At 45.6% G+C, this 23,816-nt stretch overlaps 1 protein-coding gene across 2 annotated transcripts in view; it reads right to left on the reverse strand.

Annotated features, from left to right (window-relative positions):
* Window positions 1-23,816, reverse strand: part of LOC134932184 (uncharacterized) — a 234,945-nt gene that overhangs the window by 122,463 nt on the left and 88,666 nt on the right. For both annotated transcript variants that reach the window (XM_063926365.1, XM_063926366.1), the window contains 8 exons: window positions 21,614-21,678; window positions 16,169-16,232; window positions 13,811-13,948; window positions 13,136-13,185; window positions 12,544-12,652; window positions 12,131-12,172; window positions 11,783-11,914; window positions 27-100 (listed from right to left, as the gene is read on the reverse strand). In XM_063926365.1, the coding sequence (XP_063782435.1) occupies window positions 27-100; window positions 11,783-11,914; window positions 12,131-12,172; window positions 12,544-12,652; window positions 13,136-13,185; window positions 13,811-13,948; window positions 16,169-16,232; window positions 21,614-21,678 (674 nt within the window). The remainder of the gene's footprint in view (window positions 1-26; window positions 101-11,782; window positions 11,915-12,130; window positions 12,173-12,543; window positions 12,653-13,135; window positions 13,186-13,810; window positions 13,949-16,168; window positions 16,233-21,613; window positions 21,679-23,816) is intronic.

Raw genomic sequence — 23,816 nt, forward strand, 5'->3', positions numbered from 1 at the left:
CGGTGACCAAAACATAAATAACCTACTTTTCTTCCACTTGTTTCTGCAATGAGGCAACCAATTGTTCTAGTCTGACCTTCTCAGTGCTGCATTCTGTGTACTGTAGGGAAATAAAATAGGATTTTAATGACCTACCGGTAAATCCTTTACTCGTAGTCCGTAGAGGATAGTGGGAATCCATTTAGTACCATGGGGTATAGAAGGGTCTAATAGGAGCCATGGGCACTTTCAGAATTTGCTGGCTCCTCCCTCTATGCCCCTCCTACCAGACTCAGTCTAGGAAACTGTGCCCGAGGAGACGGACATACTTTGAGAGAAGGATATAAAATTATAGTGTTGAGATTCCGAATCAACACACACAAACAAGAGGAAAGCCAGGCTAACCAAACTTGAAAACAGGAACAGCAACCACTGAACATAACAACAATACTTAACCAAGTAACAGTGCAGGAAGTACGAAGCACCGAGCGGGCGCCCAGTATTCTCTATGGACTACGAGAAAAGGATCTACTGGTATGTAATTAAAATCCTATTTTCTCTTACGTCCTAGAGGATACTGGGAATCCATTTAGTACCACGGGGAAGTACCAAAGCTCCCAAACCGGGTGGGAGTGCTGAGGTTCCTGCAGAAGGGATTGACCAAACTGAAAGTCCTCAGAGGCCAAAGTATCGAACTTGTAGAACTTAGCAAACGTGTTTGAACCTGACCAAGTCGCTGCTCGGCAGAGCTGTAAAGCCAAGACACCCTGGGCAGCCGCCCAAGAAGAACCCACTGACCTAGTAGAGTGGGCCTGTACAGATTTTGGAACCGGCAACCTTGCCGTGGAATAAGCATGCTGGATAGTGAGTCTGATCCAGCGTGCAATGGACTGCTTCAAAGCAGGACACCCAATTTTATTGGAATCATAAAGAACAAACAGCGAGTCTGATTTTCTGTGACAAGCTGTTCGCTTTACATACACCTTCAAAGCCCTTACAACATCCAAAGACTTTGAAGTAGCAGAAGTGCCGGTAACAACCGGAACCACAATAGGTTGGCTGATGTGAAACGCAGACACCACCTTAGGAAGAAATTGCTGACGAGTTCTGAGTTCAGACCTGTCTTCATGGAAAATTAAATAGGGGCTCTTGTGAGACAACGCCCCCAGCTCCGACTCACACGTCTTGCTGAAGCCAAGGCCATCAGTGTGACGGTCTTCCACATAAGATATTTTACGTCTACCTCCTGTAACGGTTCAAACCAGTCCGATTGGAGGAACTGAAGCACCAAATTGAGATCCCAAGATGCAGAGGGAGGCACAAAGGGAGGTTGGATGTGCAGAACACCTTTCAAAAACGTCTGGACCTCAGGGAGAGAAGCCAATTGTTTTTGAAAGAAAATGGACAAGGCCGAAATCTGGACTTTTATGGAGCCCAGACGTAGGCCCACAACCACACCTGACTGCAGAAAAAGCAGTAAACGTCCCAGATGAAATTCCACCGCAGAATATTTTCTGCTCTCACACCAAGAGACGTATTTCTTTCAAATACGGTGGTAATGTTTAGACGTTACCCCCTTTCTGGCTTGGAGGCCACGGATCTTCGAGGAGCATCTCCGGAAGGTTCGCATACCAGGCCCTTCTTGGCCAGTCCGCAGCAATGAGTATTGCTTGATCCTTTTCCCTTTTTATTCTTTTGAGAATTCTTGGGATCAGAGGAAGTGGAGGAAACACGTACACCATATGCTAGACCCATGGAGTCGTCAGAGCATCTACCGCCACTGCCTGTGGGTCTCTCGACCTGGAACAATACCGCTTGAGCTTCTTGTTGAGACAAGAGGCCATCATGTCCCCACTAACATGTCAAGCACCTGAATACCTCCGGGTGAAGGCCCCACTCCCCCGGGTGCAGGTCGTGTCTGCTGAGGAAGTCTGCTTCCCAGTTGTCTACTCCCGGAATGAAGACCGCTGACAACGCCACAGCGTGTGTTTTTCTGCCCAGAGTAGAATTTTGTCACCTCTAACATTGCTGCTCTGCTTTTCATTCTGCCTTGTCAATTTATGTACGTTACCGCCGTCACATTGTCCGACTGGACCTGAATGGCCTGATCTCGAAGAAGATGAGGCCTGCAGAAGGGCATTGTATAGCCCTGAGTTCCAGAATGTTGATGGGAGGATGACTTCCTGGCTTGACCATCTTCCCTGAAATTGCACACCCTGGGTGACTGCTCCCCAACCTCTGAGGATTGCGTCTGTGGTTAGTAGAATCCAACTCTGAATCCCGAACTGTCGACCCTCGATTAGGTGAGACGTCTGAAGCCACCATAGAAAATAAATCCTGGCTCTTGGTGACAGACGGATCCTCTGGTGCATGTGAAGATGCGATCCGGACCATTTGTCCAACAGATCGAGCTGGAAAGGTCTTGCGTGGAACCTTCCGTACTGAAGTGCCTCGCAAGAGGCTACCATTTTCCCCAGAAGGCGAATGCACAGATGCACCAATATCCCGGTTGGCTTCAGGACATCCCGAACCATTGACTGGATTACCAATGTCTTTTCCAACGGAAGGAACACCTTCTGTGACTCTGTCCAGTATCATCCCCAGGAATGGAAGCCTCCGTGTTAGCTCTAGGTGTGATTTTGGAAGGTTCAGAATCCACCCATGATCCCGGAGTAGTCAGGTTGAGAGGGCAATGCTGTCCAACAACCTCTCCCTGGACGGCGTCTTTATGAGAAGATCGTCCAGGTACGGAATTATGTTCACTCCCTGCTTGCGGAGGAGAAACATCATCTCTGTCATCACCTTGGTGAACACCCTCAGTGCTGTGGAGAGACCAAATGGCAGGGCCTGGAACTGGTAGTGACAGTCCTGCAGTGCAAACCATAGATAAGCCTGATGAGGCGGCCAGATCGGAATGTGAAGGTACGCATCCTTGATATCCAGCGACACAAGGAATTCCCCTTCCTCCAGACCTGAGATCACCGCTCTCAGAGACTATATCTTGAATTTGAACACTCGTAGGTACGGGTTTGACGATTTGAGGTTCAAAATCAGTCTTACCGAACCGTCCAGTTTTGGTACTACAAACAAGTTGGAATAATACCCTTTGTTCTGCAGATGAGGTGGAACTGGAACAATGACCTGAGTCTGCACCAGTTTCTGAATGGCGTCCTGTAAAGTTATACTTGCCTCCTGTGAAACTTGTAAGCCTGATTTGAAGAATCTGTAAGGTGGGAGCTGCTGGAACTCCAGTCTGTAGCCCTGGGAAATAAGATTTATGACCCAGGGATCCTGGCACAAACTTGTCCAGATGCGACTGAAGAATTTTAGCCAGGCTCCCACCCACCAGTCTTCAGGCATAGCGGTCCACCATCATGCTGAAGGCTTTGAGGAACCAGAGCTTGAACTCTGTTCCTGAGAACCGGTAGTTGCTGGTTTGCGTGGTTTACCTCTAGCGCCTCTGTTGGCTGTAGAGGAACCTCTGGTTTTGCCTTTAAACTTGGCTGTCCGAAAGGACTGCAAATTTGAAGCTGAGTAGGCCTTCCTGGCTGGGGGAGCTGCGGAAGGAAGATATGTGGAGCTTTGGAGATCTAGTTCATCTCCAAATAAGGCCTCTCCTGTGAATTGTAGGCCTTCCATGCCTTTCCTGGAGTCCCCATCAGCAGTCCACTGGCGTAGCCATAAGCCTCTGCGTGCTGACACTGCCATAGCAGTGGAGCGTGCATTAAGCAAGCCTGTTTCTTTTATGGCTTCCACAACAAAGTTTGCAGAGTCCTGTATATGTTGCAGGAGTAAAACAATCTCCCCCCTGGATAAGGAATCTAACCCCTCAATTATAGTTAGTCTCTGGGCCACCCCAGCAGCTGTATACAAGGATTTGAATGTGGTCTCAATTCTAAGATCAGCCGTGTCTTTCAGATAGGCAGCACCAGGGACAGGCAATACTATTTTCAGTGACAGCCTGGATACTGATGCATCCACTATAGGTGGATTTTCCCATTTTTTGCTATCTTCAGGAGGAAAAGGAAAGGATGAGAGTAACCTCATAGGGATTTCAAATGTTCTATCAGGATTAACCCACGGTTCTTCAAACAAGGTATTCAGCTCCTTTGACACAGGAAAAGTGACTGAGGATTTCTTTTTTACATTAAAATAAGATTCCTCACACTCCTCTGTCACCTTATTAGGAATTTGCAGAACATCTCTGAAAGCTTCTATAAGAGCCTCTATTCCCTGTGACAGAGCAGCATCCCCCCCCCCCCCCACCCTCTGAGTCCACCTCACCCCCCTCCATGTCCGACCCTTCATCATCAGATTCAGACTGCAAGATATGGGCCAGAGTACGTTTTTGCGGACAAATAGTAAACTGATCCACATACTGTCTTAAGTATTGCGTTTCTTTCTCATTGCGGCATAATTTAGTAGAAATATTGGAAATCATTCCTTTAATGGAATCCAGCCATGTTGGTTCAGCCCTGGTAGCCTGGGAAGGTGCACTACACTGAGCACACAATAGTGAACCCCCTGGGAAAGAGGAAGACTCTGCCATACATGAAACACACTCTTTGCCTGACATATTGTAAATGTGAAAGCACACACACACAGGAAAAGGTCAAAGGCACAATTAACCTACAAAGAGCCTTCCAGAGACACAGAGATATTCTGGAGCCAGCACACAGCGCCCTAATTGCTAATGCTAAGCTTAGCTGGGTCGCAGACTAAGTACCCAGATTGGGGACTTAGTACACTAATAATCGCTCCCCCCCTGCCATGACTCCCTGGTACTGCTGAGGTAATCTGGAGTCACTCCGGAGGAGCTGTGCGTCCCTGTCAGTCAGTGTCTGTGTCCACTGCAGAGGGAAAATGGCGCTGTGAGCTGCTGGATCCGCTCATAGTGAAGCCCCGCCCCCTCTATGGCACGCGGTCTTCACGCTTTGTTTATACTGGCTGAGATAATTTAGAGCTTAAAATTGAGTCAGATCCGTTTTAAGTCTGTGTTTGCCAGTGTGGGTACTGTGTAAATGCAGAAAACTCAGGAGCTTCCATAAGTGTGACCGGCTCCTCCGGGCACATTTTCTAAATGGAGGGGCATAGAGGGAGGAGCTAGCGCACACTATCCCATTCTTAAAGTGCCCATGGCTCCTAGTGGACCCGTCTATACCCCATGGTACTAAATGGATTCCCAGTATCCTCTAGGACGTAAGAGAAAGGGTATTACATGTGCATCATTCCACTATATAAATTCACATAGAGCTGTCACACATAGGGGTCAATACAATTAGCTGCAGGGGGGGGGGGGGCGAGTTGCCGTTGCATGTTAATGCTGGCAATGGCACCGCAAATTGCCCTCTCACGGCCCGATCTTATCCCAGACTCCTGGATATTTGTACACAGCCCTATGCCAGTGCATACAGCCGCACTTACTCGGGCCATGATAAGTCGCAGGTAATTGGATCGAACCCATAAAGTACACAAACAGCAAATAGAAACCCTTTAATATGTAACATTATCTGCATTATAGGTCCTAACTGCTGAATCTACTCATCCTTGTAATGAATAACCCTTTTCCACTGCCAAGAAAATACCATGAAATCGGGATTTTTGTAGCAGAAATGGCTCCACTCTGGTCCAGTCATCCAACAATCCTTCCCGGGTAACTAGCAGGGGCCGTTCACATTGCACCTGCATGCAGTGTGAATGGCCCTGATCAAAATTTGTTTGTAGTATAGTGACAGTAAATGAAATATGTAAAGTACAGCTTTTATAAGATTTATGGTTAGGACTTCATAAAATATAAATAAATGAATGAATGTTTGCTCTCCCAGATATAAATTGCTCTAATATGTGCATGTACGGCATGCATAAGGGGTAAAGCTATCTTAGTGACGTCTCCCCTGTACTTTTGTCCCCCTTTATCGGAGATAAATGTTATATGCAAAGTTGTTGGTCTTGTTACTTTAGCAAGGAAGTATCTGGAGACTGCTTTATTGGTAAACTAAACTCTATTGCAGCGGTGGCCAACCTGTGGCTCTTGAGCCGCATGAGGCTCTTTCTTTATTCAAATGTGGCTCCCGACACTCTACATCATGTGACCACAACAGATACAGAAACGCTGCACTCCAGCCAGACACGCAGCAGCACTACAGGGACTGAAAACTGAAGGAGCCAGATACTAGAGGCGAGACACCCACCAGCAAACAGAGGTCACATTAGGGACTGCTGCAATGGCATGAGTTGATGGGGGGGGGGCTGTAGTGATACATGAGGGTGGGCTAGAGTGACACATGGCAGTGCTGGCTGGAGAGACACAGGAGGGTCCCAGCAGGAGTGACGTGGAAGGGTGCTGGAAGTAGTGACACATGGGGGAGCTGGCTGGAGTGACATAGGAGGGTGGTAGCAGGAGTGACACATGGAAGAGCTGGCTGGAGTGACAGAGGAGGGAGCTGGCTGGAGTGACACATGGGGGAGCTGGCTGGAGTGACACATGCAGGAGCTGACTGGAGTGACACATGGGAGAGCTGGCTGGAGTGACATAGGAGGGTGCTGGCTGGAGTGACACATGGGGGAGCTGGCTGGAGTGACACATGGGAGAGCTGGCTCGAGTGACATAGGAGGGTGCTGGCTGGAGTGACATAGGAGGGTGCTGGCTGGAGTGACACATGGGGGAGCTGGCTGGAGTGACACATGGGAGAGCTGGCTGGAGTGACACATGGTGGAGCTGGCTGGAGTGACACATGGGAGAGCTGGCTGGAGTGACATAGGAGGGTGCTGGCTGGAGTGACACATGGGGGAGCTGGCTGGAGTGACACATGGGGGAGTTGGCTGGAGTGACACATGGGGGAGCTGACTGGAGTGACATAGGAGGGTGGTATTAGGAGTGATACATGGGGGAGCTGGCTGGAGTGACACATGGGGGAGCTGGCTGGAGTGACACATGGGGGAGCTGGCTGGAGTGACACATGGGGGAGCTGGCTGGAGTGACACATGGGAGAGCTGGCTGGAGTGACATGGGGGAGCTGGCTGGAGTGACACATGGGGGAGCTGGCTGGAGTGACACATGGGAGAGCTGGCAGGAGTGACACATGGGGGAGCTGGCTGGAGTGACACATGGGGGAGCTGACTGGAGTGACATAGGAGGGTGGTATTAGGAGTGACACATGGGAGAGCTGGCTGGAGTGACACATGGGGGAGCTGGCTGGAGTGACACATGGGGGAGCTGACTGGAGTGACATAGGAGGGTGGTATTAGGAGTGACACATGGGAGAGCTGGCTGGAGTGACACATGGGGGAGCTGGCTGGAGTGACACATGGGAGAGCTGACTGGAGTGACACATGGGAGAGCTGACTGGAGTGACAGAGGAGGGTGCTAGCTGGAGTGACACATGGGAGAGCTGACTGGAGTGACACATGGGAGAGCTGACTGGAGTGGCACATGGGGGAGCTTGCTGGAGTGACACATGGGGGAGCTTGCTGGAGTGACACATGGGAGAGCTGACTGGAGTGACACATGGGAGAGCTGACTGGAGTGACACATGGGAGAGCTGGCTGGAGTGACACATGGGGGAGCTGACTGGAGTGACACATGGAGGAGCTGACTGGAGTGACACATGGGAGAGCTGGCTGGAGTGACACATGGGAGAGCTGACTGGAGTGACACAGGAGGGAGCTGGCTGGAGTGACACATGAGGGAGCTGGCTGGAGTGACACATGGGAGAGCTGACTGGAGTGACAGAGGAGGGTGCTAGCAGGAGTGACACATGGGGGAGCTGGCTGGAGTGACACATGGGGGAGCTGGCTGGAGTGACACATGGGAGAGCTGAAGTTTATTATGTGAAAGTGGCTTTTTCAATGGATTTGGCTTAAAATTTTTTATTTTATGTCCTTCTGGCTTTTTCAATGGATTTTATACCAGGGGTGTGGTCTAGCAGGCACAAGGCCACATTCCATTTTTGCATGCGCGCCATCGGCTCGATGTCGGCTCTTTGACGTACCCAAAAGGTTTTTTGGCTCTTTGTCACTGACTGGTTGGCCACCCCTGCTCTATTGTGTGATTCAGATTTGCATGCACGTGGCTGCATTTGCGATTTTCTGCATTACACGTGTCTAAGGTGATCATACACATCTCTGTGGATCTGCAGGCTATTCAAAGATGCACACAACTGATCCCTCCAGATCCCTTCTCCGTCGGCCACCAATGATGCATTCGCAGGCTGAGCATGTGCATTACAAGCTCTTACACTGAACCCAGAAGCAGAGTGATAGTGCAAGCTATCACTTTTTATTCCAGCTCTTCACCGGGATGGTCACTTATCAGACCCCATGTCCCTGCAAAAGAGGAATACAGGATGAGTATCCCTTATCCAAAATTCCACATTTTTGTGTCCCCTACTGAGATAATGACATATATCCAAAAAGTGGGATCTTGAATTTTGGATATGGGATACTCACTGTACTACATTTTTGTGAAAATGTATATCCAGCTAGTGTTTGCTGCGGTTTAGCCCGCATGGATGTCTGTTTTTGTTCAGCTGAAATAATTTTACAACGACAGCAGTGCCATCTAATATTGTGATGTATATTTTATATTGTACACACTGATCACAACATTTCTTTGTAAACAATATTTTCAGTTTTACCTTCAGGGATTAACACAAACAGATGCTTGGGGCTACTAACTTGCGAGCAAGGCACGTAAAGCTGCCCATGGGAGAAGCAGCTGGTCCTGAGATATACGCCTGCAGCACTGAGCATTTGCCCCACGCGTAAAGCGACTGTTTTTTTCCTTTATTGCTCCCATTCCTTGAGTTCTCATTAAGAACTAGGTCATTAGAAAGAAAATGCAATCCAAATTTATTCAGTAGTTTTTACGAGATGCCGGAACTACAAAAATTCTGAGTTTTTTTTCCCCATCTCCATAGTTCTTAAACAGTTCCTAGAAGTATATTTCTAAAAAAAAAACATATTGCTATGTACATGTTTAATATATGTATAGATGTTGCGAATTTAGTCAATATTAGCTTTTCCATACAGCATTTATGTGGACAGGGCAATGTCATGCATGAGGGTTGGGTTTGCATGGGTAGGCATGTGTGGGTGGAGCTGGTACTGATGGAGCATGTAGGAAGTGGGGAGGCTTAATCCAGCTCCTACTCATGGAACTAAGACTAGTAGAGGCAGCGGGGAACTGCTGGTTAGAGGATTTGAGGAGGATCATTGGTGTTCTAGTAGTGGCTGGCCTGAAGGTGTGAACAAAGAATAAAGATTAATAACTTTATTAAAATAAAACTGAATCTAGCATGAACATCCAAGTGCTGTTTGAGACAGGATGACTGGATAGATGAGAGCTGTGCTAGAACTGGATTGATGCTCAGACTGGATAGGTGACCGCATTGGAACTGGAGAGATGACTGGACTGGAACCAGAAGGTTGACTGGACTGGAAGTGGATTGGTGACCGGACTGGAACCGAATTGGAGACTGGACTGGAACTGCTTAGGTGACCGGACTGGAACAGGATTGGAGAATGGACTGGAACCGGAGAAATGACTGGACTGGAACCAGATAGGTGACCAGACTGAAACCAGATAGGTGACCAGACTGAAACCGGATAGGTGACCAGACTGGAACTGCTGAGGATGACCAGACTGGAACTGCTGAGGATGACCAGACTGGAACTGCTGAGGATGACCAGACTGGAACTGGATAGGTGACCGGGCTGGAATAAGATTGGAGACCGGACTAGAATTGAAGGGATGGCTGGACTGGAACCGGATTAGAGACTAGACCGGACCCGGTGAAGTGATATTACAATAGAGTCTATGTAGAACAAAACTGCAACTGGAGAACTGTAATAGAGCAGAGAATGGAATTGAATTTGAACGGACTGGAATCATACTGACACAGCATCAGAGAGCTCAGCACAGAGCTGTGACTGCAGGAGAAGCGACGTTGTACTGGCAGCTTAAGAGTGTTGAGAAAGCTCCCTTTATAATGTGTCAGTGCTCTCTCACTGGATGTTGCAGTCAGCTGACTGGGAGCAGCGCTAAGAGTGTCTGGAAATGGTTAGGTGAATAAATCCAGCATGGCTGTGCACATACTCTGGTTTTGGAGTTAACTCTGGCATGGAGCCAGAGTGCCAGCATGCTGTGGGAGCGCAGAGAGATCAGATCGCTGCCGAGAGCCATATCCAAGGTCAGCAGCAAGCAATAAATTGTGAACGTCCTGATTAAGAGTGGGTCACTAGTAGAACCTGGAAATGAATTCTGAGCTTTTCTGGATGTCTGCATGGCCTGCGTAATAAGAAGAGTGAGCCCAGTGAAGCAGTTTTTGAGTAAAGAGGGCTTAATGAATGTTTTTCCAGGAGGAGGTGTGGAGGGTTTTGGAGGGAACTCTGGTGTGGATCCAGAGGGCCAGCATGCTGTGGGAGCGCAGAGAGAACACAGCTGTAGAGAGCCACATCTAGGGTCAGCAGCGAGCTGCTGAGAACGCTGTGCAGAAACAGTGCAAGTGGATCAAAGTGCCAGCCCTATGGCTGAAGAAGAAAAGGAGATTTATGTTCTTACCTGTTAAAGCCTTTTTTTTTTATAAAGATCTGCGTCCATATCATCCCTCACATGCTGGGGGCCGGCCAGCATGGGGCAAGGCCGCCAAACATGTGTGTAGCGCTGCCTCACAATGACATTTCAGATGCATCAAATGAAGAATGACCCCTGGTTGCACTGTCAGGTGACCCTTTCCCCCGCCATTTATTCCATAGGAGCGGCTTCGTGTGCCGTCATGCAGCTGTCCCCAAAACACCCCCGGCATGCCCCCGTTCGTCCCACCACACCTGCGAAATGCCGAATTGCTTCCCCCCGAACATCCGCCATCGTCAATCATCTTGCGTCCGCATCCTTCAGCTGAGTATGAATGTATAGCGAGAGATCAGCCTCGCAGCTGCATTCAAAATGGATTGTAGTGGTGAGAGTCTGTTTTAGGTAAGACCAGTATGGATACAATTTCAATAATTGATGCAGGAGATAATGAGTGCATAGATCATACCAAGATATGGTCGTATTGTGGATATGTTTTTAAGTCATTTCTTCTCCATTCTGGTGTTTGGACAGAACAAAAAATCTCTTGACCGTGTCAGCATGCTTTTATACATTGAGTCACTACCACATGATTGGCTGAATAGCTCTTTTTATCGACAAGCAGGTATAAGTGTACATAATAAAGTGGCTACTGTATATGAACACACACTCAAAATGTATATGTAAACGTTCACATGCCTTGAGATATCGGACACTATTTACATTTGCAATGCAGCTAAGTATAACTATTTTACACTGTCATTAAAAGATGCTAACTGCAGGCTTCTTCAGTGCGATTAATGAATGGAAGTTTGCAAGCAAATTAAGATATTTTTCCACACAATCACAACTTAAAGTATATCTATATATCCTTACATCTGACATTATCTTAAAAGTGTTGCAGTTATAAATTTCTGAATATTATTGATGCAGATTCTATTTTATGTCAGTGCCTTTTATTTAGTGGCCAGGAGAGATCCCTTTATGTTGCTTTGAGTTCTTCCAAGATGTGATTAAATATTCACTACATATACACCACAAAATAGGCAATGTGAATGAAACAATTAGGGAAAATAAATACAATGATAGACAATCTCCACAAATGTTTTATTTTTATACTCTGTAAAAGTCTAGGCATATCTTTTCCACTTTGTCTAGATGTGCTGCCCATGCTTCTTTTCCCAATCTATGTCAGCATAAATATATTTGTAAGTAAGTTCCCCTGTTCCATACCTGGCCCCGAGCAGACTCCAGTTCCTGATACTGCTCTTCCAACTCTGTGTCCTTTGTCTTCAGCATGTCCCAGACCTTCTGCAGCTCCTCCCGCACCAGCGTCAATTCAGAGTCCACTTCCTCCAGGGATACCTGAGTACAACACATCCAGACCCCAGTGACACTAAGAAAACCTATAACTCCATACCATAACTGGGCAAAGCAAGACTTTGTCCTAGAGGACCAATAACATGATACCTAAAACTGATCATTGATGGAACATAGCTACCTGCTGGTGCCCTCTTTTTCATTAACAATAAAAGACATAGCAGGTTTCAGCACAAATATATTGTTTTACCAGATGCTCACCTTTATATCTCCAGGATTTTTATGGCCCAGGTCTTCTAGTTCCTGATACACATACAGAACAGAAGTTTAGAGGACATATTTCTAATAATAGTGCAGTGAGATGGGATGACATTGTAGAAGTCATGGGTAACAGAGTTTACACAGCGTTATACTGGCAGAGTTTTTACAGAGTTGTGCTGAGAATTGCAGATGGGAGCAATTGCTATAAGGGTAGGATATTCATAACCCTGTAAAATATAATTACTTATTCTGAAAATAAAACAGATAACATAAAACTGGAGTTTCAGCTGCAGAGTACACACCCGCAGGAACAGATGGAGTGAGGTTTATTGCCACCTTCCAGTACAGTACATGATTTATAAATACATCCAATCACTGTCACAGCAGAGTGGGGATGGGTTACAGCTCCTCACCTCTTTCAGTGTAAGTATCAGCTCATCTTTCTGTTTCTTTGCTTCTCGTTCTCTTTGAAGCTGCTGTTCTAGATTATGTATTTCAGGCCCAACATCAGCCAAACTCAACCTGAAAGATGGTTTGTATTTACTAACAAGACATTAGACATCATCTCATTTTGAAAGATGAATCTATCTGATGTCCTCTATACATTACAGAGCCTCATCTAAAGTGCAGTTTACTGTACACTATGAGATTCTCCTTGGTGTCTACATACAATGCAGAGCTCCCCTCTGAAGGCCAGTGTGCAATGTATGGGATGATGTCCACAAAAAATGTAGGATTCACAAACTCTTATGTTAGCTACAGTTTGGAGAAAGCCCATCCCATCACTGATGTTAGAGTATGTGCAGCTGGCTATGGGTCAGGAACACTACATAAGTCTTTCTACCTTCTAGTGGATCACTGTATGATGGTGGCAGATAAGGTGTGTGTATCACTTGCATCGGTATTAATGGTCATGTGACTTATCCAACCCTTCCTTTGTGAAGGCACAACTCATTGCCCAGTCCTACAAATAAGGCTGGTTTTAGCAGCCACAATTTCACAAACCTCTGTGATTGTACCATGGAGCTATGGATTTCCTTGTTACCAAAGTTATCCTGAAACATACAGTATACATGGGTTAGTACTGTATTTAAATGATCCAGAGACTATTCATTATTCATGTGGAAACATGGAATTACACAAAGTTAGGACATGCAGCTACACTTGACATATGCAATTTATATTTATGCATTATTACACAGAAATTCCAATCAAATTGATCATGTTACATACAAACATTCAGAGATTCACCCACTGAATCCAATCTACTGCTATGCCAAATTATACAGGAAAAATTAAACAGATTTATTTACTAAGCAACAGAAAAAAATAGTGTAGTATATAGTTATATTGAATAATTAGTTACAGCCGTTTACTTTGACTATTCACTTTAAGAATTGCCCAGTTTTCGAATATATATACACACACACACACACACACACACACACACACACACACACACACACAAACATACATACACACACTAGTTACCAAAACAACAAAACAGTATTGTCTGCGCTGGTGGCTGTGCAAGTCCGAACAGAGCAACACTTGATTTGCCCAGCCAAGCGCCATCTAGTGACTGCGGGCGCGCAAAACCTTTGAATTGCCCCATAGAGGTGAGGAACAGAATTAACCATTTATTATATAGGACATATTTAACTACAGCCAGATACTCACTTGACTTTTTCTCTCTTCTGTTAGTTTAGACTCTAGTTCCGTTACTCTACATTGCAACACCTCCCGACGACTTCTCTCCAGTTCCAGCTGCTGCCTGCAAGCATCTAGCTCAATTCGAAGGATGGATCCACTTTCAGTCTGCACAATACAATAGTGTTTCAAGTTTTGTTTTGTTCATCAATGGCACACAAAAACTTAGATGCAAAAATAGTAATTTTAGGTTTGTTGTATGAAATAGGCTGCAATCAGTTTGTATAAAGGAGTTATTAATGAGTAAGTCCCATACTGTAGGCTTCTATCTTTTCATAATGAAGTATAAATCCCGTGCAATAAGAGTACTTCATTAGATGTAAATATTGACTCTATCCATAAATACATTTGAGGGATAGGCATACATGGAATGTTGTCCTGCTCTTTATAATAGTGGGCAAGTGCTTACATTTATCTAATGGTTAATTTAGCTGCGATAGTTTTGGCCAAAACTAGTGCAATACCTTTGAGGTAATTTTACTGTATCAAGTTTTATTGATGTTGTTACTTTTAAAAGTAAATGGACATAACAGTGCATAGTAATGTACATTGCTGTTTGATGAGCATGGCTACATCTTACAGCAATTGCACCTTGTTAGGCATGACCTCGTGTACATCTGGGGCGCATGCATGTCTTAGATACACACACGTCCCATTCATATAAATGGGAGTGGCAATGCCACAGCTCGGCACTGCTATGCATGGACGTGCCTAGCCACGCAGAGAGTGCATGTTTTCCACAGATATAGCTATGATGAGCGTGGCTTCATCTGTAAATGGTGAATCTCATAATGTCATAATAAAGGATACCCAGAGCAGGAAATCCTTGGAAATGAGCATGAGACCCCTGGCAACGAGCATGGAACCCAGAGCGGGAAACCCTTGGCAACGAGCATTAGACCCGTGGCAACGAGCATGGAACCCAGAGCAGGAAACCCTGTGTGTGGGGCATAAAATGGTGTCGGGGCATAACTGTATGTTGCATAATGTGTAATGGGCATTACAGTGTATGGCATAATATGTGGCATAATATGTAATGGGTATTACAATGTGTGGCATAATATGAAATGGGCATTACAGTGTGTGGCAAAACATGTAATTGGCATTAAGGTGTGTGGCATAATTTGAAATAGGCATGGTGTGTGGCATAATGTGTTATGGGAATTAAGGTGTGTGGCATGACGTGTAATGGGTGTTATGGTGTGTGGCATAATGTGGAATGGGCGTTACAGTGTGTGGTATAATGTGGAATGGGTGTTACGGTGTGTGGCATAATGTGGAATGGACATTATGGTGTGTGGCATAATGTGTAATGGGCAATATGGTGTGTGATATAATGTGGAATGGGCATTATAGTGTGTGGAATAATGTGTAATGGGCATTATGGTGTGTGAAATAATGTATAATGGGCATTAAGGTGTGTGGCATAAGTTGTAATGGGCGTTACGGTGTGTGGGATAATGTGGAATGGGCATTATGGTGTGTGGCATAATGTGTAAGGGGTATTAAATGACAAGTAATGTAAAGGGTATGAATCAGGTCTTTTTTCTCCCTGTGTTTTTGTTTTTCCTTTGTTTTGTCTGTGTTGTATAAAGGGCTCTACATGGCGTAATGTGTATAAGGGGTACCACTGTGTGGTGTGATGTGACTGACGAACACTACCGTGCGGTGTAATGTCAGGTGTCCCTTCCCCCATGAAGCCACATCCCTATTTTTGATGCACAGCTAATCTTGTTTGGAATTGGGAGGGGAGCAAAGGAAACTTTTTCGCCTTGGGTTCCACAAGGTCTAGAACCGACCCACACATATTTAGTATATTGCAGAAGAGAGTAACAATGTGCATGAGAGGGATAGTATCAGAATTGTTGTGGAACAGTGATGGGTGTTCTTCGGTGGTGACTAGCAGATGGTTAGAAATGACACGAGCATGTCATTGCAAGAGGCTAGTTTCTTAGACGCACAGCCAAAGGCATAGGAGGTCACAGTCAGACCGAGAAACGCTACCTTCCATAAGGCTCATGCAAGTTTCAGTGGTGCAGTCAATGATGACATATAAGGACGTACCAATTGGCTTTAACAGCATGCATAGATGCTAAAAGTGGGCACCTCATTCATTGCACTTTGGCTGCACAGATGTACACAAGGGAAGGACTTTGTAGTGGCATTTGCACAAAGCCACAGACAGGTGACCTCCGATAACACTGCTACATGTACTTCTGAATTGAACTCGAAAGTACTATTCAAGTAACTTCTCTTAAAATAACATGTTGCAGGCTACGTTAGTGAAAGAAGTAATACAGTATGCCAGGTTGTGAGAAGACAACACACCTTCAGTTTTCTCATTTCTGATTCCTTTCCGGACAGTTCTCTCTCCAGCTCCTTTATCTTTTCACTACAGAGATAAAGATATACTGTATCAGTTACTAACACAGAATTATCTAAACAAAAGGAACTAATTCCAGGAGACAATCAATGCACAATGTCTTAGCAAGGCAGACAAGCATGTGCCATATACAACACAATGCACCTGGGCAACTATCAGCTCTTGTGCATAACACTGTACAGAACAGTAATATTCCTAATAATCAGAGGTATGCAGGAAATACACAGATGTGTGCATACAGCCACACAGCTAATAGTGTTCAATGGACAATGATATTAGCTCCACAAGATCATAAGATTTTTAGATTTATAGGAAATCCTGCACTAGGGATATATTTGATGCACTTGTTGGTCACAAGGGAGTAATTCATTTTTATAGGTATTATTTATTCATATTGTTTATATTTCCATATCTTACTATAATATTAGTGCTACCCACTGATTCAGTATATACATACAAACAGCAAAAAGGAGAGAAAAGGGAATCAGTTTAACTAGGGGTGCACTCATTCCCTTCCACAAAATAATATTGTTTATTTAAAATTCAACTTTATTTGTTTCAGATTAAAATTGTTTGAAATATATCAATAACCATATGAAATTTACTTATTTTCATTACTATTCTACATGGTGTATGATATTTTGCCCTTTATTAGGGTTATGCAAAGCGAAGCAAAAATAAAATAAAGATTGAATAACGTGATGAAAAAAAAGAATATACATTTTTAGTGAATAAAGTTGCTAATTCAGGTTGGATCGCAAATCGTAATCCAATTGGAATTATTGTGTTCACCCCGCGGGTGCATGCGCAGTGCCCGTCCTGCGCATGCAACCACACTTTCTGTGGGTTGCCCACAGCAATTGCGAACGCCTCTGCCTGTCAATCAGGCAGAGGCGTTCCTAGGTGGAGACGGAGCGTTGCAGGAGCGTGGACTGTAAATGTGGGGTGACGTCACACGCAGCCGCTGCGATCAGGAATATGGCGGCGGGCCTCCTGCGGGAGCAGCTAAGCTGTGCCGGCAGGAGGCATCCCTAATTTCTGTGAAGAAGCAGAAATTGCAATGTGATCTCAATTTCTGCTTTATCAAGGGGGCGGTCAGCATGCTGCGCAGCCTTGCCCTGTGATGGGAGGCCCCCAACATGCGATCCAAAGTAGTGGCAAATGCAGGATTTCTAGAGGGGGGTTTCCAAATGAAATCCACAGTCTACCACTCTGCAGAACATGGAATACAGTATTAATATGTAACACTATAGACAGTCTATAGTATAGACTGTATCAAACATTTAAATAATATAAATAAGAAAAGTGGTCATGAAAAAGGCTAAACATACTATAATAAATAAATATGCTAACACAATGGAACCAGTACTACACTTTCTAAGCACACATTCTTTCACCTCTTGATAAGGCTCCTGTCTCTTCTTGCTGGTAGCTACTCTCTGGTCCAGTGCACTGATTGAGTGCTCAGATCCACACACAGCAAACTTGATAGAAGAAGCTGGGCATGTGTAGCATCTCCGCTCTGTCTCTTAACTTGCATGATGTGGTAGCAGTTCTAGTAATCGTATTATATACCATTGCTATTGTCAAAATTTGAGCCAATTGCCAAGAGAAGGAGGGGTTTCCGGGCAACCAGAACCTCCCCCCCCCCCCCCCCCCCGTGTTTGCCTATGCAAAGGATTGCAAATTCTGCTAATTAGCAGAATTTGCAATCCTTACTGAATTAGACCCAAAGAGTATTAAAAAATACTGTGTGTTGTCTCTTATTCTGGATTGTTGACAATTTGACTTTTATAGTGCAAGATATTGTATTCCTCAAAACTCAATCTTGAGAGTGTTGTATTTCTCTCACAGTGTTGCCAGTTAGTGGTCACAATGTTAACAGAATATGTTACAATTGTTTGCCAGGTTTAGTCCTATGGTTGCAAATGATACATTTGTTTCTTCTCCAGATAATAATACAGTGAAATCATTATTTGAGACAGTGGTACAATGTCCCACTATAGTCTCTTTTAATGTAGAATTCCTATCATTGTCCTAAAAGGACCTTTCATAAGGTTTTATATAATATTTCTGTGACATTAACCAACCTTTGAGTAAATACCTACCACGGTATATATTTGAGTAAATACCTACTACCTACCACAAATATTATTCTTGGAGACTTGCTTGGACGTGCGGGGGCCGGGAGCTCTGAATGATTTTTGGTTGTCCCCTGGCCAATCCGTGAGAGTAGGCAAGTATGCCGATAATGATGTAAGCTATTTTATTACCACACATAGGGGCTGATTCTGAGTTGCACACCGCTGTCCCTACATTAGCGCTGTTTGCTGTAGTAGCACCTGCTACTTTATGCTAATGCTATCATAAGCTCTTCCTCTGGTGTACAACCATGTGTCTGAATGCAAAAGGGCTTGGTTGGGACGCCCACTTTGAACAGCTGCAGTCACAACCATTGGAAGTACCACTGGAATTTGCATCAGCCCCATGCTACAGATGGAGCCTCACTCATCTAGTGCCGCATTATTGCACTCCCGGCATGACTAGGCGTCCTGTCCTCCTAGCCCTGCCGGAATGCACAGAGACGCACTCCCATTCTAGTGAATGGGGCGCGTGCGTGTCACGGACATACGCACGCCCCAGACGGAGGCACTCTCTGCGATAGGTGCGAGAGCTATGATTAGAGTGGCTCCATCTGTAGGTGCAGAATCTATGTCAGAGTATGGCCTCCAATGTATGCAATTAGGTGCCTAAGGGCCTAATTCAGAGTTGTACACTAACGCAATGGCAATTGCGATTCTAGGAAACGGAACTGCAAATGTTAGCAAGTGAAAATGCCACACAGAAATAAAAATAGACGATCATCGTGGCGATCACAAACTCATTCGCAATTGCGTACACATTCACAGCCTATATGCAATGAAGAGGAACATGGAGTTAATGTAATAGGGTGTGATAATCAGAAAGTGAGTGATTTTGTAAGAGTTCTCCTGGTTTTTTTTAAAGTGTCAATCATTTACAAAACCAGGTTGATTGACTGCTTGAGTAGGTCTATGGCTATGCAGACTGACTGTGGCAGTAGCGATCCAGGCTACTTGATTGCAGCTGACATCAGATATACGCCCCAGAAACCTCCATGATATGCCTGTGTTATTTTGCAGCAGCTTCCCATTACCAGCCCCAAATGGCAACTACCTGTCAATCACTCTGTGATTATACCCTCACTGCGAGCACAATTTCAAAGGAACCTTGACACATGACAGTGGCAAACGCAGGATTTCTAAAGAGGGGGGTTTCCAATTGCAATCCAGTTTCCCACTCTGGGAACATTGGAGCAGACACTGGAGTCTGAGGGAGTGGTAAAAGATCCCAGTAACGACCCTGGACGTTAATGTAAACAATGGTCTTTATATACACTGTGTACTGTATTGAATACAGTATTGGTATTTAACACTATAGATGGTCTATAGTATAGGCTTTATCAAATCATATAAATAAGATAAGTGGTCAGGAAAAGGTTAAACATCACATAATAAGTAAATACACAAACATAATATAACCAGTGCTGCACTTCTAAGCACACATTATAAGGCTCCTGTCTCTTCTTCCTGGCAGCTACTCTCTGGTCCAGTGCACTGATAGAGGACTCAGATCCACACACACTGCAAACTCGGCAGAAGAAGCTGTGCAGCAGCTCTGCTCTGTCCCTTATACTGCATGTTGTGGTGGCAGTTCTAGTAATCGTATTATATACCATTGCTATTGTTGTCATAATTTGAGCCACTTGCCAAGATGAAGGGGGTTTCTGGGCAATCAGACACCCCCCTCCCCCTGCGTTTGCCTATGAATGAGCAGTATGATCGCAGTGCATGCGCAGCCTGCCGATAATTGCCCAAATGTGAGAACATCGGTATGGAATCTGTGTGGTTCAATCGGTCTTACGACCCTGTATGCTTACACCAATGCATGTGCAGTAGAAACACATGAACATTGGCATTGTGTCTGATTCAGAATCACCCCAATATTGTGATAGCGGACATAGGGCCTAATTCAACATGTATCGTTAATCTGAGAAATTGCAGTTGTCTACGAGTAGAAATGTGCCGCCCTGACAGAAAGAAAAAAAGCCCCGTGCAAATTTACAAATGCATCGCAGGTACACTTGCAAATCACGGAACATCAAAGAGTGTTTGCTGTCTGAGCAAACTGAGTAGGTGTGAGGCTGCCAGTAATCTGCAACTGAGACAGGCTGGAAGTGGTCTGCTCTGATGTCAGAGAGCCTTCTCAAAAGCGCCTGGGAACGCCTGCGTTTTTTCTGACACACCCAGAAAATGTCAGGTTTCTGCCCAGAAATGCCTGCTTCCTGTCAAGCAGCAGCTCCATTGTATTAATTATCTGTACGCATTTTCTGTCGCTATTACCCCACACACATGCGCAGTCATCCGATAATTGCTCCATTTGCAAATCTCTAATTAGCGATCCATGTTGAAGTAGGACTACAGTGCAGCTTATGTGGAAGCATACAATTTGGAAATGACAGGATAGGCAGAATTACTCCATAAGGCCAAGCAGGATGAGAGGGTTCTGAAAATCTCATTCATTTTAGATTGTAAACTATTAGCAACTTTATGTTTCTATTCATCATAGTGGTGTCTTCTACTTGCCTAATTATTGCGTAATAACTGAAGCAAAAAAAAAAAAGGCAGAACTTTTTACTCTTATACATACAGAAAAGCAAAAAAATTGTTAAACGTTTGCATAATGGCCCTCATTCCGAGTTGTTCGCTCGCTAGCAGTTTTTAGCAGCCGTGCAAATGCTAAGCCGCGGCCCTCTGGGAGTGTATCTTAACTTAGCAGAAGTACGAACAAAAGGATTGCACAGCGGCTACAAAATAATTTTGTGCAGCTTCAGAGTAGCTCCAGACCTACTCCTAGCTTGCGATCACTGCAGACTAAGTAGTTCTTGTTTTGACGTCACCAACACGCCCTGCGTTCGGCCAGCCACGCCTACATTTCCCAAGCCATGAGATCTGGCATGCCTGCGTTTTTCCGCTCACTCCCTGAAAATGGTCAGTTGACACCCAGAAACACCCACTCCTGTCAATCACTCTGCGGTCAGCAGTGCGACTGAAAAGCTTCGCTAGACCTTGTGTGAAACTACATCGTTCGTTGTAAGAGTACGACGTGCATACGCATGCGCAGAACTGCCGTTTTTTTGTCTGATCGCTGCGCTGCGAACGAAAGCAGCTAGCGATCAACTCGGAATGACCACCAATACCTAAATTCCACCATGAGTGTCTAAAGGGGGCAAGAAACCCACAGCATGATTTCCTGGCATTGGGTTAGAGAAAGTCACTTGACTACAATATGGTTGTGGAGAAGAAACTTACTGAGCTTCTTGAAGTTCTCTATATATGTCCATCAGTTGAGCAGTCATAGTCTCTGGGCTCTCCTGCTGTGGAAGCAGATTAATGAGATTTTTCAATGAAAGGCGCTGTAATCTGAAAAACACTTCTTAGAAAAACAAAATATTTTCCATGCGACTATTTGTACACCTATCTGAGATACATTGTAGCTTGGTAAAGCTAATCAAAAATGATATCATATTTTCATATTCTCACCATTTGGGGCATATTTTTATAAAATCTATGAGTTATATTAATTTGACAAAATCTGTTATATAAAACTGTAAGGCATGCGTCTAACATCTCTGACCCCTCACAGCTCTCACAGACAGCTGGCTGCTAGACACAGCTACACTTCTCCTCCCAGTTAGGGCTGTACCATGCACATGACTGTGAGCCTAATTCAGACCTAATCGTAGATGTGCACATCTACGATCAGTCACACAGACATGCAGGGGGACGCCCAGCACATGGCTAGTCCGCCCCGCACGTCAGTCCCTGCCCCGTCGCACAAATACAAAAGCATCGCACAGCGGCGATGCTTTTGTATTTTAGGAGTAGCTCCCTGCCAGTGCTGCTCCTGCGCACTGGCAGGAGCTACTCATCGCTGTGAGGGTCGCAGTAGCTGCGTGTGACATCACGCAGCTGCCGCCACCCATCCCCCAACGGTCCGGGCACGCCTGCATTGCCCGGAATGCGCCCCCTAAATGGCGGCCAAACACTGCCAGCCAGCCCCCTCCCGTCCAGCGACCGCCTCTGCCTGTCAGTTAGGCAGAGGCGATCGCAGGGCTGAGACAGCCGTCGGCTGTCTGGCATGCGCCGGCGCACTACGGCTCCAGCGCATGCGCAGTTCAGACCTGATCGGTTACTGTGCAAAAACAGCAGCAGGTCTGAATTAGGCCCTGTGTCCTGAGTCCAGTCCTGCACATGGAGCCAGCAACCCCTCCGCCACATGCAGTGAAGGTCAGAGATGAGAGAAATTAGAAGGAAATGAGGGATAAAGATGGGGCAGAGGGTGACAGAGATGAAAGAGGGTGATTGGGGCATGAAAGAGGGCTAGGCATAGGGAGACGTAAAGGGGTTGCAGGGAAAGGAGGGACAGAGATAAGAGAGACAGTTAAGGAGGTGGAGTGGGTAAGTGGGAGACAGAGACGGGAAAGTTTGGGAAGATACCTGTTAGTGATTGGAGCTGGCAAGCCCCCCCCCCCCCCCCCCAAATCTCAACACCCCCCATAGTTCTACGTACAGCTCCTGCCAGCCAAAGGGAGGAGGAATAAAGGAGATTAAAGAGAAAAGGGATAGGGGGACAGAAATTAGAGGGGGGTATGCGGTATAGAGATGAGACTGGTAGGGAAGGGGGTGACAGAGATGACAGAGAGTGAGATGGGAGCAACTGTGATGAAAGAGGCACACTGGGACTGCCACACTAGCTATGACAGGTGAAAAATACTAGGGTCTAAATTATTGGTGATACTGAAATAAATAAGATTTTACTTACCGATAAATCTATTTCTCGTAGTCCGTAGTGGATGCTGGGGACTCCGTAAGGACCATGGGGAATAGACGGGCTCTGCAGGAGACATGGGCACTTTAAGAAAGAATTTAGATTCTGGTGTGCTCTGGCTCCTCCCTCTATGTCCCTCCTCCAGACCTCAGTTAGAGAAACTGTGCCCAGAAGAGCTGACAGTACAAGGAAAGGATTTTGATAATCCAGGGCAAGATACATACCAGCCACACCAATCACACCGTATAACTTGTGATAAACTTACCTAGTCAACAGTCTGAACAACAACAGAGCATCAGTTCAACCCTGATGCAACAATAACATAGCCCTTATTGCAGCAATAACTATATACAAGTAATGCAGAAGAAGTCCGCACTTGGGACGGGCGCCCAGCATCCACTACGGACTACGAGAAATAGATTTACCGGTAAGTAAAATCTTATTTTCTCTAACGTCCTAGTGGATGCTGGGGACTCCGTAAGGACCATGGGGATTATACCAAAGCTCCCAAACGGGCGGGAGAGTGCGGATGACTCTGCAGCACCGATTGAGCAAACACAAGGTCCTCCTCAGCCAGGGTATCAAACTTATAGAATTTTGCAAAGGTGTTTGTACCCGACCAAGTAGCTGCTCGGCAAAGCTGTAATGCCGAGACCCTTCGGGCAGCCGCCCAAGAAGAGCCCA

This window comes from Pseudophryne corroboree, chromosome 6 (genome assembly GCF_028390025.1).
Source record: "Pseudophryne corroboree isolate aPseCor3 chromosome 6, aPseCor3.hap2, whole genome shotgun sequence".
Taxonomy (NCBI): Eukaryota; Metazoa; Chordata; class Amphibia; order Anura; family Myobatrachidae; genus Pseudophryne; species Pseudophryne corroboree.